Source organism: Pipistrellus kuhlii, unplaced genomic scaffold (genome assembly GCF_014108245.1).
Source record: "Pipistrellus kuhlii isolate mPipKuh1 unplaced genomic scaffold, mPipKuh1.p scaffold_m20_p_12, whole genome shotgun sequence".
NCBI lineage: Eukaryota > Metazoa > Chordata > Mammalia > Chiroptera > Vespertilionidae > Pipistrellus > Pipistrellus kuhlii.
The window spans coordinates 31,811,838-31,828,924 of NW_023425427.1; the positions used below are offsets into that span (position 1 = coordinate 31,811,838).

The 17,087-nt window shown below is 40.4% G+C and overlaps 1 protein-coding gene across 9 annotated transcripts in view; it reads left to right on the plus strand.

Moving 5' to 3' along the window:
• Window positions 1-17,087, plus strand: part of DOCK8 (dedicator of cytokinesis 8) — a 180,521-nt gene that overhangs the window by 143,008 nt on the left and 20,426 nt on the right. For 8 of the 9 annotated variants that reach the window (XM_036433896.2, XM_036433898.2, XM_036433895.2 and 5 more), the window contains 10 exons: window positions 2,787-2,932; window positions 4,734-4,916; window positions 5,304-5,433; window positions 6,385-6,472; window positions 10,427-10,523; window positions 11,814-11,948; window positions 12,901-13,053; window positions 14,088-14,246; window positions 15,360-15,460; window positions 16,240-16,432. In XM_036433896.2, the coding sequence (XP_036289789.1) occupies window positions 2,787-2,932; window positions 4,734-4,916; window positions 5,304-5,433; window positions 6,385-6,472; window positions 10,427-10,523; window positions 11,814-11,948; window positions 12,901-13,053; window positions 14,088-14,246; window positions 15,360-15,460; window positions 16,240-16,432 (1,385 nt within the window). The remainder of the gene's footprint in view (window positions 1-2,786; window positions 2,933-4,733; window positions 4,917-5,303; window positions 5,434-6,384; window positions 6,473-10,426; window positions 10,524-11,813; window positions 11,949-12,900; window positions 13,054-14,087; window positions 14,247-15,359; window positions 15,461-16,239; window positions 16,433-17,087) is intronic. The other variant, XM_036433890.2, reaches the window with a different exon arrangement.

Consider the following 17,087-nt stretch of genomic DNA (forward strand, 5'->3'; position numbering starts at 1 on the left):
CTTCTGTTTCCTCCTCTGGGTTGACGGGGGACCCTGCCCAGGGCTACACTAGAATGAGGTTTCTGTCATTGGCTCCAGGGCGGATATGCTTAAGGGAACAGTTCTCCACATCATGCTCTCCAGATCTTTGTAAGGCCTCAATAAGTTTTATTTTCTTAAGGTACATAAGAAAATCTGTATCTGTTTTTATTTAAAGAGTATTTGTTCATTCATTGGTCTGATGGTGTATAATAAACTTTATAGACAAGTCGGAAAACAATAAAAAAGTTTTCTATTATTAATATGGTATAATATATCTGTTGTATATGTAATCTTTAGATTGATAAACTAATAAGAATATAGTCTTTAGAAAGAGATACAACTGAATTCAAACTGTAGCCCATTTATTACTTATATTAGAGGCTGAATGCATGAAATCCCTGCAAGGGGCTCGGCCCTCGCAGCCCCGGCTTCTTCCAGAAGGTCATCTAGAAGGTCGTTTGGCTGTCCAGTCTAATTAGCATATTACACTTCTATTATTATAGGTGTGATCTTTAATGAGATCCTCAACCTTTTCTTAGATGTAAAAACTATGATAATGGTGCCTACATCATAGATGAAGTGAGAGAACATTTTGTATAGCTAATGTTTGATCCTTCCTTTCTTTTCTTATGACTATGACCCTGTGCATATTTAGAGGGAGAAAGAATCTATCCTCAAATATCACTATATTACCAGATCTTATATCATTTCCATGTGCTATTCATTTTACCATTTGTTTCAAGACCTAATTGCCTTAAAATACAGTAGTGAATTATTATTTTTTAAAATTGAGTTCTTAAAAAAACTGCATCCTTTTTTCAGAACTTTTGCAAATGAAAATACTGTTCTCACTGTACCTTTTTTTTTTTTAAATTGAAGGTCCAATACTAATAATGTTGACTGGTCTAATAAAATGAGTTTATAAAGAATCAATCAGGTGCAAGTGTTTTAATACACTTTTCTAAGAATTTTCTAAATACTTTCTATATGTGTGACTGGTAGTGTTCTTAAAAACCAACCTTTTAAATATTTTTTTACTTGCCTATATCTAGACCTATATATAAATATAGATATGTCTATATTACATAGATACAATAAATTAACATTCATTTTAAAACATTTAAAACTTAATAAAGTATTGCTGAATTTGTGATAATAGCTTGTTATTCTATAAGATATTAATTAATTCTGTAATTATAGGCTCCTTTCTATTTAGTTATTATTTAAAATATGTGAATACATTTTAAGTGTTATGAAAACTGTTATGAAAGTTCTAAAAGTTTTTATTTTAGCAACTGAAAAAAATTAATTTATAGCATAATCTTGAACTAGACATTCTGTCTTTTTTATTATAAGCTTTCCCCCTTTCCTCTATGAGTGGTAGCAGATAAATAATGTAAATATCAGATTTAAAATTATTGTGATGACTTTAGTGACTAATAAGGATCAGGTACACTTTGGGTATTGGGTATAGGACATAAGAAATCACCATCTTTGACTTGACATTACCAAAAATTTTATTTTAATGAGTGTTGTGGGTTTTGTTTTGTTTTTTTTAAATTTAAATTCTTTATTGTTTAAAGTATTACATATGCCTCTTTTTTCCCCCTTGACCTTTTCCCAGCCACTTCCACCCCCCAACACATGCCTCATCTCCCCTACTGTCTGTGTCCATTGGTTATGCTTATATTGATGTTTATCTCTTAATCCCCTTTCTCACCCTCTCCTGCCTTCCCTCTGAGGTTTGTCTGTTTAGTGCTTCTGTGTCTCTGGATCTATTTTTGTTCATCAGTTTATGTTGTTTATTATATTCTACAAATGAGTGAGATCATGTGATATTTATGTTTCTCTGACTAGCCTATTTCGCTTAGCATAATGCTCTCCAGTTCCATCCATGCTGTTGCGAATGGTAAATGTTCTTTCTTTTTATAGCAGTGTAGTTTATACCATTGTGTAGATGTACCCAAGTTTTTAATCCACTCATCTGCTGATGGGCACTTAGGCTGTTTCCAAATCTTAGCTCCTGTACCAAAGATTTTTTTCAAGATGAATTATTAGAGCAGTTTTCAGTTAATAGCAAAATTGAGAGAAGGGCATAGAAATTTCCCATATACCTTCTGCCCCGACACATACATAGCCACCCCATTAGCAGCATCCCCCAATAGAATGGTACATTTCTTACCATTGGTAAACTGCATCGACACATCATTATCACCTAAAATTCATAGTCCACATTGGGGTCCACTCTTGGTGTTGCACATTCTAAGGGTTTGGATAAATGTATAATATGTATTCATCACTGTAGTATCATAAGTAGTTTCTCTGCCCTAAAACTCCTCTGTATGCTGCCTATTCATCCCTCCTTTCCCCCAATCCCTGACGACCATGGAACTTTTTACTGTCTCTATAGTTTTGCCTTTTCCAGAATGTCATATATCGATAGTTAGAATCGTAGAGTATATAGCCTTTTTAAATCAGCTTCATTCCCTTAACAATATACATTTAAGGTTCCTCCATATATTTTCATGGCTTGCTAACTCATTTCTTTTTATCACTGAATAATGTTCCATTGTATGGATGTACCACAGTTTTTTTCATCCATTCACCTACTAAAGGACATCTTGGCCGCTTTCAGGTTTGGGTAATTGTTGATGAACCTGCTAAAACACATACATGCAGGTTTTGATGTGGACATGTTTTCAACTCTTGGGTAAATACCCAGGATCACGATTGCATGGATGAGACCAATAACGTTTGACTTGCAGCTGCAGATGCCCGTGGTGGGAAAAACCGCTCCAGTGGTTCGGATGAAGAACAAGACGGGACCAGCGGAATTAACCAGAATGTGGCACTGGCCATAGCTGGGAATCACTTTAATTTGAAGATAAATGGACCCATGCTGTCTTCCTTGGTATGTTGCACATTTCTCTAGTTTGTTTTTCATTTTGAGTCTTTTCTCATCTTCTGATGGGTTCGTTCTTACATTCACCTACCAGAACCCTCCGTAGAGTAGGCAGTGAGATTTCTACCTCTTTGCTCGATGCTGAAAGGAGTCACTGTGAGGTGGACAGCTCTGGGGGGAAATGGTGCAGATGAGGCTACACACAGTTAGACAGGTTGCTGGCTACAGCAAAAGAATCAAAAGTCCAGTTCAGACAGTCTCAGTGGTACCAAGTTCAAGGCTCAGAAAACCAGGAAAGAGGTGAACTTGGGAAACCTGGTATTATTGCAGAGGATCACACCAAGGCTCTCTCAGTGGGATGCTTGAGCTATGTTTATTCTGTATACTTATTATTCATACTGTGTCTGCCTCTGAAAAAAGATTGAAGGTCGCTTGATAAGAGTGTTTATGAAACAAAAGACTTCAGCTTTCCTAGGTCCCCAGACAGCCTAAGCAGCATTATCTGGCTCTGTCCCTGTGCACAAACTTGGGTTAAAAGAGGGCCTCTCCCTGGAATAAAACCTCTGATTCACGGAGGTGTGAACTCTCTCTGTTTCTTGATGAGCTCTGGATGCTGCTATGTCAAGTCGGCTCTACATTATCCAGCTAATGGAATTGAGCATTTCACAGTAGAGTGTGTCTGTAAAGGACTCAACTAGGTTCTCTCCTGGAAAGTCAGTATTGAGACCTAACTCATCCCTGCTAGATGACTTTCTCCTCTTCCCTCCAGCATTTTTAATCTCACATTCTTCCCCTACCCCCCCCCCCCCCATCCCCAGTAAACCTCCATTAGGTTTGGAGGACAGGGAGGTAAGAAAGAGACTAGACATTTGAGAGTTGACATTACTCATCCTACAATTTGATAAATATTTCTAATAGCCATCTTAGCAAAGTGAGGTGCTTGAGGTGGTGTATGCCTTTTACATTTGTTATTTGATCTTAGGGCAAAAGTTCAAATGCCCAACGCTCATCTATTAGAAGATATTCCCTGTGAATATCTTTATATCTAAAGACTTCATGTCTTCCTTTCACTATACTCAGAAAAACTAAAGTTAAAGTAATTTCATAAGCCCCATCATTCCCATCCAAAACCATCATTTCCCTCCCATACTTACAAATAGCTCATTGCGAGTTCACCACTGCAGTCCATTGGATATTAGCTACGCCACGTGAACCAAGGGTGCAGCCACATATGGTTCTCTCTGTTGATCTGATGAGTAACAGAAAGTATTCTCAGGACTCCTAAAAATGAACTCTTGTGGCTTGTATACTCAAGCAAGTAGCCTGAGTTCCCACACCCAGAAAAACATGAGTTGTGGTTAAAGTCACATTACAGAGAACTCCACTAAATTATGGATTTAACTAATTGGTTTAGCATATTATGCTTGAAGTTCTCTGCTATAATCTGCTCTAAGTTGCCTAGTATCTAGATTGAAGGAGAAATACTTGGATATCTTAGCAGCATGGGAGTCCCTTGTTATCACTGAGATTGCCAGAGGCAAGGTCAAGGTCCAGGGCAGACCACCAGACCACACTGCTCTTGAGACAGAGTGTCCAAAGTTACGTGGCTAAAAGGCTGGCTCAGAGACAGCCCCAGGTGAGCCCGTTGGCTGATGAACCTGGTGGGGAAAGCAGAATTCCTGTAGAACGACCCAGCCAAGTTAGAAGTACAGTTGCTGTGTTTTACAAGATTAATGTCCCTTAAGACTTTCAATGTTTCTGCGGCTTAACTTCTTCCTCTGCATCTGTCTCCCCATCTGCCTGCTCCCAGCCCTACAAGCAGTACAACGTGCTAAATGCTGACACAACCCGAAACCTCATGATCTGCTTCCTCTGGATCATGAAAAATGCAGACCAGAGCCTCATAAGGAAGTGGATTGCTGACCTGCCCTCCATGCAGCTCAACAGGATTTTAGATCTCCTTTTCATCTGTGTCTCGTGTTTTGAGTACAAGGTAGGTGTGTGTGTGGGGGGGGGGAGGGCTCAGCATTAAACTAGTTCTATCTCCCAAGGTCCATCCTGTCCTGTCCTTGTTCCCCTTTGTTTGGGCAATGGAGGCATCAGTACATTTTCTTATTTCTGTATTAAAATCCATAACCTATTTGCATATGCAACACCTATCTAGATATGATAATTCCACAGGGAAAGGATCCCTGCCTTCTGCAGAGAGAACTCCATTCCTGTTAATGGGGTTTCAGCCATGGGATCCCCCAGAACAGGGTCTCTGTATAGCACATGTCCATGCTGGCCGAGGTCACCTTGGAGTGTTCTGATGTGCAGAGCGCCCCCATAGACGGAGATCTCACCAAATGAAACGTCCTTCTTCCTCTGTCCTGCCCAGGGAAGGCCGAGTTCTGACAAAGTCAGCACCCAGGTCCTGCAGAAGTCGAGGGATGTCAAGGCCAGGCTGGAAGAGGCTTTGCTCCGCGGAGAAGGGGCCAGAGGGGAGATGATGCGGCGCCGGTTCCCAGGTGTGTTGGGTCCACCCTTCTCTGTTTTCTGTCAGAGAGTTCTGCACCCTTTATGGGAGGACTGTCCTCCCAACACGAGTAGACACCATCACCTTCGTATGACACTATGATAGTAAAGACAAACAGGTTCTGGGACTCTGTGCATCCTGTGTATAATGTCAGCCCTGTGTCTCTTAAGGGAAAGCTGTTTTCCTGCGATCACAGGCATCCCAGAAATGCTCCCAAATGCATCTTCTGCCCAAAACTTGTCTGTGGTAAAAGATCACATTCAATAATGTGAATCATCGTATGAGACAAATGGTGTCTCAAGACTAAATAAAGTCTCTCTGTGTGATGTTTGACTTGTCTCCTCAGAGCGTGGTCAATACCCTGGGTAGTTCTGGTTTCAAGATCATCTCCCCAAATCACTCAGGCCACTGTTGGAATGGAACAAATCCTCTCAGGGATCTCAGAGTGTTCTAGTGCTCCAGAGACCCCACAATGCCAGGAATGGTCCCGAAGAGGCTGAGCTCATCGCTGTAGGATAGAGTGAAGTGCTCCGGAAGCCTCGGTCTGTTGTACTGTGCTCAGAGTAAAACAGAGCAACAGCTCCTCCGATGCAAGGGACACAGTGGACAGGAACTTGAGAGAAGCTCAGCTTTTTCACGTGTGATTGGTTTCCTTCCTTTGACACCCATCCTGTCCTTTCCAATAGCTTAGCGAGAACCCCCAGGTTTCACTGGAAACATGCTCACCGGCACTCCAGAAAGGCAGGGGTTCTACCATAGCCCTAGCTTGTCAATCAAAGGGCAAGCCGGCCCGGACATGGACATGGCTTTTGTCAGCATTCAGCACAGACTCTACCCGAGAAGGGGCGCTGAGTTCTCTTAGTTGACCTAGTTAGAGAACTTCTGGTTATCTTGGAAGGTTTCATGCTAATCACATTCCTATCATGCATTTCTTAACTCCCAGGGAATGACCGATTTCCATGCCTAAGTGAAAATTTGAGATGGAAGAAGGAGCAGACACAATGGCGGCAAGCTAATGAGAAGCTAGATAAGTAAGTCACTCAGCAACTTTGTGCTACTTTTACCTAAAGTTCCAAACTATTTTTCCCAGGCTACTTGTATTACTACATCCTTCCAGGGGTAAGAAAATAAATCATTATGATCTGTGTAAATTTAGTTCATCCAGGGACTCTGTATAATCAAAGGTATAAGGAGTTATGATTTCTAGCTTTTAAACATTTATCACATTGATAAGCATTTAAAGGAAGCAACTATTTAGCAATCTCAGATAGCTTAACAAAAGCTGCTGATGGCAATAGCAAAGGGTACCCAAGACCACATAATTTCAATTTATATTTCCTCTCTAGAATGTGCACAAAAATATCTATTCAGGGGTATTTATATCAGCATTACATACATTTTTTATTAGAAATATTCTAAATGCTCAAGAATAGGGAAATAATAGGTTGGCATTAAAATGTTTTTTAAATCATTTTAATGACACAGGAAATGCTTATTATATAGTTCAGTAAACAAAAGACACTTGATTTTAGAGTAGAATCTTAAATCTGTAATTACATATAGTAAATACATTTTTGAAATATTGGAAAAATTTTATCAAAATTTTTTAAAAAGAATTTTATTGATTTTTAGAGAGAGGGGAAGGGAGAGGGATAAAGAGATAGAAACATCAATGAGAGAAAACATCATCAATCAGCTGCCTCCTGCATATCCCCTTCTGGAGATAGAGCCTGCAACATGGGCATGTGCTCTGACCAGGAATCAAACCAGTGACCTCTTGGTTCATGAGTCAACACTCAACCACATGAGCCATATCTGAGGGGAGACATTTATCAGAATATTAACAGTGGTTTTCTTTAGGTGATTTTCTTTTTGAAATAATTGATGTTTTCTTCTTTATGCTTTGTTGTATGTCCTACAATGGATGTATTATGGTATATACTAGTATTATCAGAAAAAAATATAAAGAAGTGAAAGAAGAAAAATCCTGCTTGGATTGCAATATATACATATGCAATAATCTGGATAGGTGAGGACATTAAACTAAATATATTGAATATGGGGGAACAATGGAAAAATATGTACACATATAATATCTTAATAAAAAAAAAAGTGGAAAAAATATTGAATATATAGCACATGTCTGCTATTCCTCTTAGCAGCAAGTAATCTAATGAATCCCAGGGTTCACTGAGCAAAACAGCTAAAGACACCCCTCATCACACACTTGACAAGGCCTAGGAAGCGTAACCCCATGGTATGTGAAGGCCCCAACATAAGGGAGTGGAGGTTAGGGCAGACTTGAAGGTTATTTTGTAAACAAATATGTTACAAGCTTTATTGTTGTCACAAGAATGCATCATTCTGGTCCACTGATAGGAATTTGGGGACCTAATTTATTTTAAAACATTAAACTTATTTTTCTTATAGATGTTACTTGGAAAGCCCAGTTATTTGGTCTATTAATAACATCTACTTGCTCTAGGATTTTTATTCTTGCTGTATGTCCCCTGAACAATAAGATAGTTGGTTCTGAGAGTTCCTAAGTTCTAGCTCAGGCAACAAACAAACAAACAAAAATAGTTTTTTAAACATGCATGTACTACAGAACTGCACAGGTGGTTAAGACATCTACTGTATGCAGCTAAAAGAAGAGCTTAATGAGGCACGTTTTGCTTGGGCTGTGTAAACTGATGTTTTGGAAAATTTCCCTTTTGCTTGCAGAAACAACACCATATGGAACCTTTCCGTGCAGGGCCCTCCAATTTTCTCTAGGTCAGTTCTCAGCCCTGAGCTACCTGGTAGGCTGCTTGCTCACTGTCAGAGCTAACGATTCACCTCTGCGGATTGGGGTGGTATCTTTTTTTTCTTTTCTTCCTCTTATTTTTTTTTTCTTTTTATTTATTTATTTATTTATTTATTTTTTATTTTTTTTAAGAAACCATAGTAAAATTGAGCAGCACAATTTAGAAAACTTTTTTGGAAAACTTTTTGTCATTATGAATAATGGTGTCTTGCACCATTTTCTTCCAGATCACTTTTCAGTGCCTTGGCTCTGTTCCTTTCAGAGCAGTAATTTTCAGCTCTCGTGCCCAGATGTACCCACGGCCAATCCATTCGGCATCTACAGTGGTGGGGCCCAGAAATAAGTACTTGGTAAAACTCCTGGGTGATTCTGTTATGCAGTCAAATTTGAGAAATACCATTTTAAGTGAATAGTTAATAGGCTTTTTAAAAAACATATTTGTGGTGGTGATGGTTGCACAGCAATATGAATGTACTTAATACCACAAACAGTATGCTTAAAATGGTTAAGATGATAAATTTTATGTTACGTGTATTTTACCACAACAAAAAATGGGGAAGGGGGGATTAGAATACTCTAGACCTGCAGGTCCAATGTAGTAGCCACAGCAGTAGTGTAAGGGAAAAGGACACACCAGATTTTGAAGATTCAGTACAAGCAAAATAATGTAAAATATCTCATTAGTAAATTTGATGTTGGATTTTGAAGATAGTACAAAAAGATATAAACTGTCTCATTCAGGGGAGGGGAGGGAGATATGTGGGAGATAAGAGATCAACCGAAGGACTTGTATGCATGCAAATAAGTATAACCAATGGACGCAAAACTCTGGGGAGGGAGGGCATGTATGGGAGTGGGGGGGCAATGGTAAGATATGTACACATATAATACTTTAATAAAAATATGCATAAAAATTATCTCATCAGTAATATTTATAGTGATTATACACTGACAATATTATTTGATATATTGAGTTAAACAAAATATACTACAATTAATTTCACCTATTTCACTTCGCTTCTTTTGTGTGTGGTTATTGCAAAGTAGAAAATGACATTTTGGTCCCGTTATGTTTCTGTTGGATAGAGTTGCTCTAAATCTAAACCTATGAGTAAATCTGTAAAAAGTAGTGTTTCTATTTCACTTATTTTACACAAATATTACCACTCGGAGAATGAGAAAAACAAAACAATGTAGGGCAGCTTGGGACCAAAAGGCCTCTCCTTATGTGAAAAACAAGGAAAATATTTATTCTGAGGCCCTGAGGGCATGTTGAGTGATGGGGACTCGAGCAGCTGGGGATCCAGGGGCAAGACTTCTGGGCTCACATCCTGACCCCCCTCCCTGCCCCCACCCCTTGTGCTAGCATTTTGGCCCCTGGGACATCTTGGGAAAATCTATTCTTTACACTTCCAGCAACTAAATTTAGATGAGGCAAAATCTCCTTTTCCAGCTTCTCTGGGGTTTTATGAGAATGGGTGAACCAGTGCATACAATGCTTAGAGCCCTTAAATGAAACCTAGTAGAGAAGGAGCACCAGGCAATTTCCCATTCCCTAGTGGGTAATCACCAGTAACGGGCTTCCGGGAGGATGTTAGATGGCCCGCCCCACAGGAGTGCAATCCTGCTTCCCATTGGAAAAGGACGAAAGGCCCACGTTTGACTGTGCAGCCCCAAGGCAGTCTCAGGGAGGTCAAGAGACAGCCTCTTCCCTGACCCCTTTCCTAATCCAGCAGCATCTTCGCCAGATTCACATCACACCCAGGCTCCTCACTCCCTCCAGTTCCTTGCAGAGGCTGCCCTTGGCTCAGATCTGGAGATGGTTATTCTGCATGAAATGCAGGAATGGCCCCCCAAGGCTTTCCAATTGGATAGCCTCATTGCTAGTAGCAACCAATAATTGCCTTTCTACCCATCTTGTCATTTCTGTAATTATCATCATTATTTATAATAATGGGGATGAGGATGGCCTGGAGACTCAACCTAGAAAACCTTTTTAACCAGACACTCATCACAAAAGGTGTCCTGCGCTCCTTAGTTGCCATGTTGCCATTGCTCTGTATTCACGCCAACCCGACTCTTCAGAGGATGTCTTTATGCCTTGTTGCGGAGATTGCTATCGCTACCACATGGTCAGGTTTGACATGTGCTCTAATTTGACCTCTTTTTTATTTCTTAGAACAAAGGCAGAGTTAGATCAAGAAGCCTTGATCAGTGGCAATCTAGCAACAGAAGCAAATTTAATCATCCTGGACATGATGGAAAACATTATCCAGGTGAGGACAACAAACACCTGCTCTATTCAGCATGCACGTACTGAAATTTAATAGAGAATTCTTTATAGAAACTTGTAAGAGAAATAAACATGATCCCTAAATGCCCTTTAAAAAAAAAATGAAGTTAGGCAGTTTACAATAGTGACCGGCTTACAAATTCCAGAGGTAATGAAAATTCTTCAGACTTCTTTGAACTTGCTGTTCACCTGGAGGAGTTAGATGCTTTATAAGCTGACCCTTGCAGTTAAATCTGCTGGAATGTATCACATTTATAATGTGAATGCTGGGTTTATTGTCCAGTATCCAGAATAAGGATGGTAGGTAGCTAGGGGTGTTTTTTGGTGGGTCAAATCCACCTGAGTTATTGATATCTGGTGGAGGAGCTAAGATTATGACTGGGTTAGGTGTGAAAAAGAGTGTGTCTGTTTTGCATACAAATTGGAAAGTAATTTATTTATGCCATAAACTCACCATTTTTGCTGTAGAAAAGTGTAGCGTCACTGTGAACAGTAACACAATTCATCACACTAATTTCATCTTCTAAGTGAATGTTTCCCCAAATTACCAAGACATCTAGGTGACAGTGGATTTTTAGTTAACTTGAAAAATGAGTCCTGACATGTTTCCAGTGAGAAATCATTAGAGTAGAACTAGTAATGTTTTTTGGGAGTCAGAAGAAGAAAACTTGTTGAAATACAGTGGCACTTTAAATATCCAATTCTTTAAGTTGTCTAAAACCAAGGCAATCATTGTACAGAAATAAAGACAAAACGTATATGTCATCTTTGATAACTTAAATGCTTTGATAACTTAAATAACATTGATTATACCCTTATAGAACACAGCTTTGAGTGCTATATACTTAACACCAGTCCTCACAATGTATTTGCAATTTTCAAAGAAAGCTGAAGCGTGCCATTATCTTTGGAGGCTTTGATCTTACTGTAGCTGATAAACAAACTCCTTCAGCCCCTATTGTACTGGGAAGCCCACAACTGTGTTTTGAAGCTCAAAGGAAAGCTGTACCTTGTATACAAAGAAAGGACATTACAAACGCTATTGCCCGGAATTATAACTTAGTTTAACAACCCAGATATAAACCCCAAATCAGTTGGGAGTTTGGGAGTAGTTATTTAGATAATATGTGTGGTGCTTTACTCAACCCATAAGCACTTAGATCAAGAGGAAAAGAACTTCGGATCCCTGTGCTGATTGTCAGAAGCATCTACTTGTGTCTTCACCCTTCCGTTCACAACTCAGGGGTTCAGGGATGCTGTTCTGTTCCCCTAGGCAAGCTCGGCTCTGGACTGCAAAGACAGCCTGCTGGGAGGTGTTCTACGGGTCCTGGTGAATTCTCTGAGCTGTGATCAGAGCACCACCTACCTGACCCACTGCTTTGCCACACTCCGTGCTCTCATTGCCAAGGTAAATGCAGAATGCTTGTTTTCTTACGCTTCACTAAGAGTGAAGATGCTTGCCTGGCTCCAGACTTCTCCCTTCAGGTGAACAAACCCCACAGTGTCCTGTCTTATGTGATGCTGCAGTCAAGGTCTTAAGTCTCCCCAGGAAGAAAGCAGATGCACCATGGTGAGGGGAAAAAACGGGCTCTCAAACTTGAAACGTGGGCTGAACTGTAGAAATATGGAATGGCCACTCCCGGGAGACCTCAGAGGAAAAGTCCATTAAGCAACGTTTCCTTTCACCCCTTTTCTTTAATGGGACCTCTGACTAAGATTGAAGTCCTGCGTATGACACCCAGCAGCAGGCCTTACAAAATGTCATGCCATAAAACAACAGAAAGTTTCAGCCAGGGAGAGGTCAATGGGGAAAAACGGAGGCATATGTAATACTTCAAACAAGAAAGAACTTTTTAAAAAAATAACAAAGTTTAGAAATAAATGTCTCTTTCTCACAGCCTGAAGTCTATAGAAGTTCCTTAAGTGGTCTAAGGCAGTTAGCGTTCTCCCCCTTTATTGCAAATCTCACTTGGTGTCTTCCACATGGGATCTTTTCCACTTACAAAGTGGAGCTCTGCTCTCCCTAGCAGGGTCATTTTCTCTTTCTTCGTCACCAGTAATTTTTAGGGAACCCAGTAAGTCAGGATCATCCCTTCAGCATCGTGACTTTGCCAGTGAATGCAACCTGGCTAACAATGCAATTAATTATGCAGCCCTATTCCTTGTTGTATGGTTCGTAATTAAATCTCACCTCCATCGTTTCTGTTCATCTTCTGACTCAAGTAGCTCATTATCTCTGTGGAGCAATGCATGAACCCCCCCGGGCTTTTTGCTTGTCCAAGCAGACATTTGCATATTTCAACAAGCACCCAGTCCAGAAAGCATATGAGAGTGCCTAACAGCCCCTGTGTCTCTCCTAGTTCGGCGACTTGCTGTTCGAGGAGGAGGTGGAGCAGTGTGCAGACCTGTGTCAGCGAGTGCTGCACCACTGTAGCAGCAGCATGGACATTACCCGGAGCCAAGCCTGTGCCACCCTCTACCTCCTCATGAGATTCAGTTTTGGAGCCACCAGTGTAAGAGCTCAGACCAGCTGGGTGACCCAGAATCAATAGAGAAAGTCAATGTGAAACGTTGGTTGAGGAAATCTTTGCAATTTCCTTCTTCCTATGCAAAGAAAACAATTGAGTAGGCAGAGGGATTGCAACCTTTGTTTAAATTTGCATCCAAAAATGAGCACCAAGACCGATGAAAGCAGTGGTTTCCACTTGGGTGTTTCAATAAAAAATGAATGAATAGATGTAGATTCAAAGCTGTCATTTGGGGGTAAGGGGCAGAATACAACCGGCAGAATAAAGATTCTGAAGAGTTTGTTTTATTTATAAATTCTGGTTGACTGGTTCTAGAATGACCTGTGGAAGAGACTTTGAAATTATACCTGAGTTTTCATTGAAGCTTAGCAGCCTTTGGTACTATCTTATTGCAAAAGAGTCAACTTTTGCTTTAGCTGGTCTAGATATGGGTATGTTCTTTTGGAATTTTCGTTTGTGGTCATGTTCATGATCATGCTCAAGTGACACTGAAAGATAAATTGGCCCATGGAAGAAAGGCAGGGTCCTCAGACTATGATATATTAGGCATAACTATTTAAAAGCCTTTAGAACGTTCCTCGGGGGCCCTTAGAATACTCATATTTTCCCATGGGCCTGGAAGGGAAGGAGAAACAGAAAGTGGCGGCCTACCCAGAGTCCGGAATCTCAGAAATCCTGGCCATGGAGATCATGTTCTTCTGTGCAGTTTAAATAAAGTTCCAAGAAGAAGAATCTTGGCATGAAAGTAGACATCCTGTGAGCCAACTTTGTAGGAACCTTCCAGCCTGGCAACATGGAGGCTGCCCAGGCCTCCATGAAAGTTTAATGTCAGAACAATATCCTTTTAAGCCATTTAAACAATAATTTGAATCTTGTGCAGAGTACACCTCACATTTTATTGAGAGAAAAGGAGATGATAGTTTCAATGATGAGAGTTATTGGTATCTGGTTCTATTGCCTTCGTTGACCTACTAGCTGAGTGTCTCTTACTGTTCCATCTTTTCTTTCAACTGATGCAGAACTTTGCAAGAGTAAAGATGCAAGTAACCATGTCTCTGGCATCTTTGGTGGGCAAAGCACAAGACTTCAATGAGGAGCACTTGAGAAAATCCCTGAGGACAATTTTGGCCTATGCAGAAGAGGACAAAGCCATGCAGACCACTCCTTTCCCCACCCAGGTAGGCTTAAGAGCATGCCATGTCTCATGCATGAATTGGGGATCAGCTAATAATAATAAATTTATATATATATATATATACATATATATATATATATACACACACACACACACACACACATATATATATGTGGGGGGGGGCCGTGGGTGTGTGTGCATATATACATACACCACAATATGTTATATATACAATATATAGTTATATATTATATACTTATATATGTAATATATAAATGTTATATAATGTTATTTTACATATTATTATATATATATATATATATATATATATATATACACACACACACACTAGAAGCCCAGTGCACGAAATTTGTGCATGGGGGGAGAGGAGTGTGTCTCTCAGCCCAGCCTGTACCCTCTCCAATCTGGGATCCCTGGAGGGATATCTGACAGCCTATTTAGTCCCGATTCCACTTCTGGCAGTCATGTCTGCTGGCTCCCAACTGCTCACTTGCCTGCCTGCCTTATTGCCCTAACCACTCCCCTGCCAGCCTGATCAACACCTAAATGGTCCCCTGCCGGTCTGATCATCCCTAACTGCCCTCCCCTGCAGACCATCCTGTGGTGGCCATCTTGTGCCCACATGGGAGCAGCCATCTTGTGTGTTGGAGTAATGATCAATTTGCATATTGATCTTTTATTAGATAGGATATGAAGTGCTCAGGTAGCCTCAGTCTCATTTACTGTGGGTAATGAATTTTAAGGATCACAGTTGCCAATCTGTCTTTCTCTGCTAAGGAAGTTTCTGAATAAAGCATGCTGATTAATGGTAGCGTTGCTGTATGTTACATATATATATATTGTAGAACCTAATCTGACGTCCTAAGGTGTCTCCTACTTGGTATAAACAGCCCTGATGTTCCAGATTACACTTTAGGATTCTTCAGGTTGCAAGTAACTGGAACTAGTTCACACTAAATTTTTTTTTCACCTACAAAGGTGAAGGCCACAGAGGATCCCGTCTAGACTCCCCTCCACTCGCAACCTCTCCTCTCCTAGAGAAGCCTGCTCCTGCTGCCCTTGCACTTTCAGTGCCAATCTAGCTCATTACCGTGGGCTACAAAGGGAAGATTACCTTTTCTACACTTTTTTGCAGGTCGAGGAACTTCTCTGCAATCTGAATAGCATCCTATATGACACAGTGAAAATGAGGGAATTTCAGGAAGATCCTGAGATGCTTATGGATCTCATGTACAGGTAAACTTCTCTGACGAAATCAAGAGGGTGTCACTTGAGGGGCTAAGGTTTGTCACGGTGGAGTTCATATTAATGTTATTATCACAGGCCGTGTAGGCACACTGTTTTGGGTGATACATCCAAAACTGTTTATAGAAACTGGTAGAAATTAATTATTCAGAGAGAGTTTATTCATGTACAAGTTGTCAGAAAGATCTCCCTAATTTAAAGTAAGATGCCCATTTTTAACACTGTCTTCCACTTAAGTATAGAGTGAGAGAAAAGAACTATCAATTGTTATATGAATTATTACTTACATGTTTTTACTATTATATTCAGACATACATGTATAGTTTTATTTTTAAAAATCATATTTTATTCTGCGGCTTAAAATTTTGCTTTGCAGCCCTGCCTCAGGAGAAACTACTTGCAGAGGCAAAATCATTCTGACATGATGAAATAAGAATGGTAGTACTTTTGTCTTCTGTTTTTTTGAGAGAAAGGAAAGAAAAGGAAGAAAACTGCTAGAGATTCATTAACATAGATATCATTTTATCAGGTCTCTTTTTTTCTCACAAAGCTTTCATCAAATGCTATTCCTTGGGGTCCAAAACACCTTAGACATGGAGTGAAAACAGCTGGACTGATAAATGCTGGCCTTTTCTCTCATATTCTGAATGTGTAGGCAAAACTCTTGGGAAGAAATTTCTTAGGGAAGAAGAAAAAAAAAGTGGCCATAGGTAGTAGAAAAACGGCGGCATTGACCAGCTGTCCTTGACACTTTCTCACTCCGTCCTCAGAATTGCCAAGAGTTACCAGACATCTCCCGACCTGCGGCTGACCTGGCTCCAGAACATGGCAGAGAAACACTCCAAGAAGAAGTGCTACACGGAGGCCGCCATGTGCCTGGTGCACGCGGCGGCCTTGGTGGCAGAATATCTGAGCATGCTGGAGGACCACAGCTACCTGCCCGTGGGCAGCGTCAGCTTTCAGGTGTGGGGCACGTTCCGCTTTTCCTGCAGGATAGTGCTTCTCAATTGAGGGCAATCCCACCCCCCTCAGTCCAGAGGGCATTTGATAGTGTTGTGTGTTTTTTTTATATTACCATTGGGGAGAGGAGGGAAGGTGCTGCTAACATTAATCGGTATAAGGCAGGGATGCTGCTAAACACTACAATGTTTAGGATAGCTCCCACCACAAAGAAGTAACTATCAATAGTGCCAAGGCCGAAAAACCTGCGATAGTGTATTATATTTGCCTTTTCTCATCGTTGTACCATCTTGGTTGGTTTGGTTTTTTAAATTATTGATTATAATAAATGCAAAGTCAAGAGGCACTTGAGACATTACCAAACACTTTCTTATCCGTGACTTCATTTGACCTCCCCACCAACCAGTGAGGCAGGCAGACAGATAAAGAAACTGAGAAAAGAAGAAGAAGAAAAAGAAAAAAAAGAAACCGAGAAAGCCATTTTTCTAAGGCTATTTAAATGCTTTTTCAAAGACTCATAGTTGGCACAGTATACTGACAACCGTGAGAGAATTTTCCACACTATAGAAATGATTTCCCTCATGGCCCATTCCTTGGATGACACTCCCCAACTGTGTAGTATCCCACCCCCTAATCCAAAAATCAAGGAAAAACCAAA